This window comes from Crocodylus porosus, unplaced genomic scaffold, assembly GCF_001723895.1.
Source record: "Crocodylus porosus isolate Cpor-Errol unplaced genomic scaffold, CroPor_comp1, whole genome shotgun sequence".
In the NCBI taxonomy this organism is placed as follows: Eukaryota; Metazoa; Chordata; order Crocodylia; family Crocodylidae; genus Crocodylus; species Crocodylus porosus.
In genome coordinates, this window is record NW_017728886.1 from 221,059,996 (window position 1) to 221,066,138 (window position 6,143).

The window sequence follows — 6,143 nt, forward strand, 5'->3', positions numbered from 1 at the left end:
AACAGCTGAGTTCAACACCTTACATAAAAGGGGGCAGACAAATTCTATGCTTAGACAGTGTGCCAGGGAGGCCAAAGAGAAAATGCCACAGCCTATTCAGCCTTAGGAAGCTTAGAGCACATGGGCCCAGGATATTAACATCCAAAAACTAGCCTGCTGAGTGCCACTTTTTTTTAGCTTGGTTGTTTTTATTGCAAAACACTTTCATCTCTTCACATAATGTTTTAATACATATCTCCATGTTATATAACAAAAAATGCTTAACATTAGAATTTTTGTACAATTCATATGAAAGTCCACAGAGATAACGGGCTAGCAAAGCCCACTAAAAAGTCATTTTGTTATCCCAGGTCTTGTAAAATCATAAAGCTGAATCTCAAAGAGCATTGTACTCCATGCCCCCTGGGCCTTAACAGGTGATATTCAAATCACCTTCTCCTTGTCATCATCCCTGAAGGACATGTAATAGTTATCTAACGAGGATTACAACTTTTAAACATGATATCATGTTGGATACAACATTTCTATCAAAATTTTCTTGTAAAACCCTGTCAAGCATATGGCCACCAGACTGGATTGGGCTTGTGAAAATGTTTCATCTGGCCCAGCAGTAGTCCAACAGCTACTAGAAGTTAGGTGGTGGGACTAGTAGGGTATGACCTGCTGCAAAATTCAGGGTCTCTGGGCCCCAGTGGATATAGAGATCAGCATCAGGTAGGAGTGAGAAAGGGCGATGATAATACAGCCCTCACCCTGCTACTACATGACTGCTCCTGGCGCTGGCCCCCTGCCACTGGTGTCAGTCTTACACCAGCACTAGACCTGATGCTGCTGGCCTTCCACTTCTGGTCTGGAAAGAGCCCCTCGATCAACCCTTTGGACCCAGGACAATTTTGACATTCTTGCTGTAAAACAGGAATAAAACTCCCAAACCCCGAGCTGGTTCAAGAGCCAAGGGTTTCTATTAAGAGATCTGCTGGTACTTTTATTTCAAGACAAAAGAGACTATTTCCAAGAACAAAAAGAAATGAGACAGAATGCTAAATATCTATATTTTCAGAAATTATCAATAGTTTGAGATGTCTCAATCGGACACTCAAAAGGTGGTCAACACACTTCTGAAAATTTTGGCCCCAGTAGAAAAGTCAGCGCCAAAACTGACCAACTAAATAATTATTATTCTCAAATATGCAAATATTTAAAGTGCCCACTGAAATACTTATTGAAAAACAAATTTGTATAAACTTCAAAGAACACCCCATATGAAGGTTTTATGAAATCAGACTAGCTAGTATTAGAATTTTAAATACTATTAAATTAAACTCATTAGGGATAGCTGTGTCCCTTCATGTATTTGTACAGGGTGCCACATAAGAGAATTGTGATCAACTTACCTACTGTCATTTTATACTGTATTTTCTCCATGCAACAAACCCCTAAATAAAACACATGCCTTGATTTTAGAAGGGAGAATGTACAAAATGTTTTTTCAGAGTCTAGGTCAGCTGTGTGACGTACATTAAAACCTAGTAGGAGTGTCCAGAAAGTGGCACCAGGAAATTACTGGTCCCAGCTGCCTCATGTAGACTCTCTCTTGGGATAACACATTTTCTGGAAACTGCTGTATTTCTGGGAAGACTTAGTCACACAAGGCTGAACTCCATACCCTTGTAAGGGCAGAAACAAGACTGTTAATTCCTTACTGTAAGTAGTTCTTTATAGAGGTTCTGATACATAAAGTGTTGTTTTTACAGTGCATGGTTCATCATGATACTACCACCAGCTCACTTGCCGCTTCAGGCACAAGCTACAGAGGTCAGCCAATAGCTATGGCTGTGAAGAGGTTAACAGAGGAACCCACCATCATGGCAGCTATGTTGACAACTGCAAGGCATGCATAGTATCTCCAGGCTTGCTGCTTTTCCAGCAAAGAAAACAGCTTCCTTACTTAAAATATTCACCTGTTTTGTGAACTGATTTTTTTTGGGGGGGAAGGTGCATTTTATGCGCGAGGAAATACGGTATTCAAATATTTTACATGCTTTCAAATATGACAAACATTCAAATAATTACTAGGTTAATAATTACTGAACTACTGGATATGTGCTTTACAAAGTTATTTGAAATCTAAAAGATTTTAAATGGTTTTAGCTTCTGAAGTAAACTCTCTCTCACCCTAGACAGTCCAAGTAATTACTATTAAAGATTAACAGAAACTATAGGTAAACTATATGCATCAGGTACTGAGTGTTCAGGAGACAAATGTCAACTGACATAACTTACACAATATATGTTCATGTATTTCTTTTGTACTAGTTAGCATAAAGCCATACAGTGATGGGAAGTATATGCAGATTTTATTCCCTGGGACACATCCATTCCAAGGCATGCTAGTCAATTATTTCTGTACTTTTAATAATATTTCAAATGAAATAAACTCAGTTCAAGTTTAAAGAATAAGTAACTTATCTAATTTTCTCCATGTAGGGAATGCTTCCCTGAGGAATTCCAGCAATACCAAATGAAATCATTAGTGAAGGGAATAAGGAATAATGCCCAAAAAACCCAAATTACCAGTGACTATTTTTAGTGAGGTCTGGAAGCAGTCTTTAATTGGTCAGAACTTCTGGAGAGGCTCACTGTACTCTAAAACTTTAGAATCATTTAATATAAAGACCAGATAAACAACGTATCTTGTTTCCTGTGTATAAAACATAAGAAACACAAACAAAAAGATAGGAGTCCCTTATGGATTTACAGAATTGGATTTTTTAACATTACTAAATTGATTGTTCTACCTCCAGTGTACTGGTTGCAAGGACTTGCTTTTTTGTTGCGTATTTCCTTCAAAGTTACAACATGTAAAATTAAGACTTACAACAAAATTCGTATATGCAATCTGAGTATGTGCAAAAGACATAATTGGAACACGTTTTATAACACCACCACACTGGTTGGATTCTAAAACCTTGATTTGAGGTAACTTCATAAGGTATTTAGTAAGATATGCAACAGCACATTGCATATTTAAGTGCAACACACATTTTCCAAGTATACAGAGTATATGGCAACCATTTTACTATTGCACTTGAAGGTTAAGCATTGGTTTAATTTGTTGCGTCATCCCTTTTTAGGGGGATTATCTGAAGCTCTTTGGCTATTCTCTCCCCAAGGGTTTGGCTACTTGCAGCAATTATTCTTCGTGACATCAAATCAAAAGGTCCACCTATAAAATAAAAATTTAACAATTTAATTGGTCTGTAATCTTAGAATATACATTTTGACAAAAACAAGAATATTTTTTTTTAAAAAGAGCAACTTATAGCCTAGCAGAGTGTGTGTGCGCATGTATGTATGTATAGGTAGCCACGGATATAGGTATCTAGAAATCAATAGCATACCAAAAAAGTTCTTTTAAATCCTAATTCTCAAGAGTAAAAGAAAAATCCTGTGGCTAGAAAGAAACAGAGCTCTAATTCGAGTTGCTTTACACTCAGCATCACCCAACAACAGAAAACTTGTACAGGAAAGACTGCATAAGAGAAGCTACAGGCATTTAATAAGTTGCATTAGAAAATGACATCTATCTATGTTTGGAATAACAGAAGATGGATTTGGTGACAAATTATTAGCATAAAAGTGAAAACACAACCACCTTATTCCTATATCATCTTTAGGACAAGTCTTCAGTCCAACAGAAATCCTGAGAACAGGCAAGCAGGATGTGGAAGAAAATTGGGTTTTGGTCACCCCTTCCAGTGAGTTGGCAAAGAGCTATTTCACTGAGACTGCTTCCCCTAATTTGACCCTACTCTAGAGACAAGACTAGCAGAACTCATCCCTGAGATCTGCACTATGTATGGAATAGTTGCTTGCATGACAATGCAAGTGGAGGTCTGTTAAATCCTACTAAACCATCCTCCATTTTCTTTGGAATTTCCTATTATCATAATTAACCCAATTACAAAAGTGATTTACAATCTGTGGCAGTCAAATAAACAACCTATTTCACTTTGGCATCATTGAAGAATTGTTGTTACTGCTATGGCACAGATGCAGCCTAAATATTTAGGATGGATTTCTATCCCTGGAAACTGTACACAGCTCCCAGTAATTTCTGTTGTGTAGCAGGTAGGGAAGTAGGTTCTTCCCCATGCCTACTCCATGAACTGTTCAAACAGTTGTTTCAGTGGGAATGGACAACCTACAGTCCTCTGTTAGCCCAATGACTTGCTCTCAGAATAACGTGTATAGATCCTAACGCTAGCAAAGATTTAGGTTATGGTAATATCCCATTTGAAACAAAAATTCAGTGACTAAGGCAGTGCGCTCAAAGTCTAGCCCACTCCACTGGATCCTGATTGAAGGCTCTGATTGCACAGACACTACCAACCACCACACACAACTTCCTGGACGGCTTCCTAGTACAATTCTTGGGCAGCTCAGGATTCTGTTCCTCATATTCAGGGCTAGAGATCAGGCACATCTACACATGCTATTAAAGCAAAACAACAAGCTCCAGCACAATTGCTCCCCAGAGCCACATTTACATGTGCACCCAGGAACCACAGAATGCTGAACTGGGTTAGAGCAGCCCTGGTTGGCAAGGGGTGGGCAGGATCAGCCTGCCACCCCAGAACTGGTCTGACCCAGCTCAGCATGCTGCAGAGGAGCTAGCTGAGGGACAAGGGTGTTCCAGTGTGGGACTAGCAAGCAGGCAGCCCCCAAACTGAAGCATCCTTGTGTCCCAGCCAGCTGTGTCAGCATCTACATGTGCACTGCTGCAGAGTAACAATCTCTGCAGCAGGGTAGTACTTTTAAATACAACTACTTACAAATACTACCCTCAATACAAGTACAGGAGACCTTTGCCATTCATGGGGGATACATTCCGGAGATCCCCGCGAATGGCGAAATCTGTGAATACTGGCGGGGCTCCCCACCAGGCCCCATAGCCGCCCCCTGCTCCCCCGCAGTGCCTGGGGACTGACCTGTACACCTGTCTCCTCCCCTGAGCACTGCTGCAACTGCCTCTGGGGGAGAAGATGCCACCACCACCTCCATGTCCCTGGCACTTGGTCTCTGCCTGCCTCCCAGCTCTGCCCTCCCCTGCGAATATTTGAATCCGCAAACCCAGAGTTCGTGAATAGCGAGGGTTTCTGTATTTACAAGTACTACCCTGCTATGTAGTTAATTAGTTTCCCGAGGCCTAACAGGGCTACACATGTAGACATGAGACATTTACTCCATGGTAAACAACTCATGTAGATGCAGCCACTGAGGAGAAAAAGTACCAACCCATCTGAACCATCCTTACAGCCTCTCACCTGAATCAATCATGTCCCTGGGAGCTGTGCAGCACCACTCTCCATGTCCCAGAGCAGTGGTGGCCAACCTTTTTCACTGGTGACAAATTAAACCCCACACTCTCCCTGAACTCCACAGCTATCTGTTGCTCTGCTTTACGCTCTCTACCTGACTGCCACACCCAGAGGCTGCCTGTGCTATATGTAGCATGCAGGTTGCCCACCATGCCACTGGAGTTTCTGCCTCCTCAATAATTTTGGCTGGATAAACACCTTCCCAGGTTCACTGCCATTATAGACCCAAAAAAGGGACAGAAGTCGGGCCACAAAATGTTAAACCCCCTCCACCAAGGATACAGTAGTTCTTCTCTACATTCTCCAAATGGGATTCAGCAATCCCCTTTCACAACTGAATCACAGAAGTAGGGTCAGAAGGGACCTTGTAGATCTTCAAGTCTGACCCCCTGCCAGGGCAGGAGAAAAAACTGGGCTCAAATGATCCCAGCTAGGCAGGCATCAAGCCTCCTCTTAAAGACCTCCAGGGTAGGAGCCAGCACCATTTCCCTTGGAAGTTGGTTCCAGATCCTAGCCGCCCTGACTGTGAAGTAGTTCTTACGGATGTCTAATCTAAACCTCCTCCCCAACTTGTGGCTGTTATTCCTTGTTATGCCAGGGGGCGCTAGGGGAAACAAGGTCTCTCCCAAATCCCTCTGGTCCTCCGTAGTGAGTTTATAGACTGTCACCAGGTCCCCCCTCAGCCTTCTCTTGTGAAGGCTGAACAGGTTCAGGTCCTGAAGTCTCTCATTGTAGGGTCTGCCCTGCTGTCCCCGGATCATG

At 41.8% G+C, this 6,143-nt stretch overlaps 1 protein-coding gene across 1 annotated transcript in view; it reads right to left on the bottom strand.

The window, feature by feature from the left end:
* Positions 1–943: 943 nt before the first annotated feature.
* IMPA1 (inositol monophosphatase 1) overlaps positions 944–6,143 on the bottom strand; it is a 16,974-nt gene continuing 11,774 nt past the window's right edge. The window contains exon 9 of the mRNA XM_019549739.1: positions 944–3,226. Within this exon, the coding sequence (XP_019405284.1) occupies positions 3,108–3,226 (119 nt within the window). The 3' untranslated portion in view covers positions 944–3,107. The remainder of the gene's footprint in view (positions 3,227–6,143) is intronic.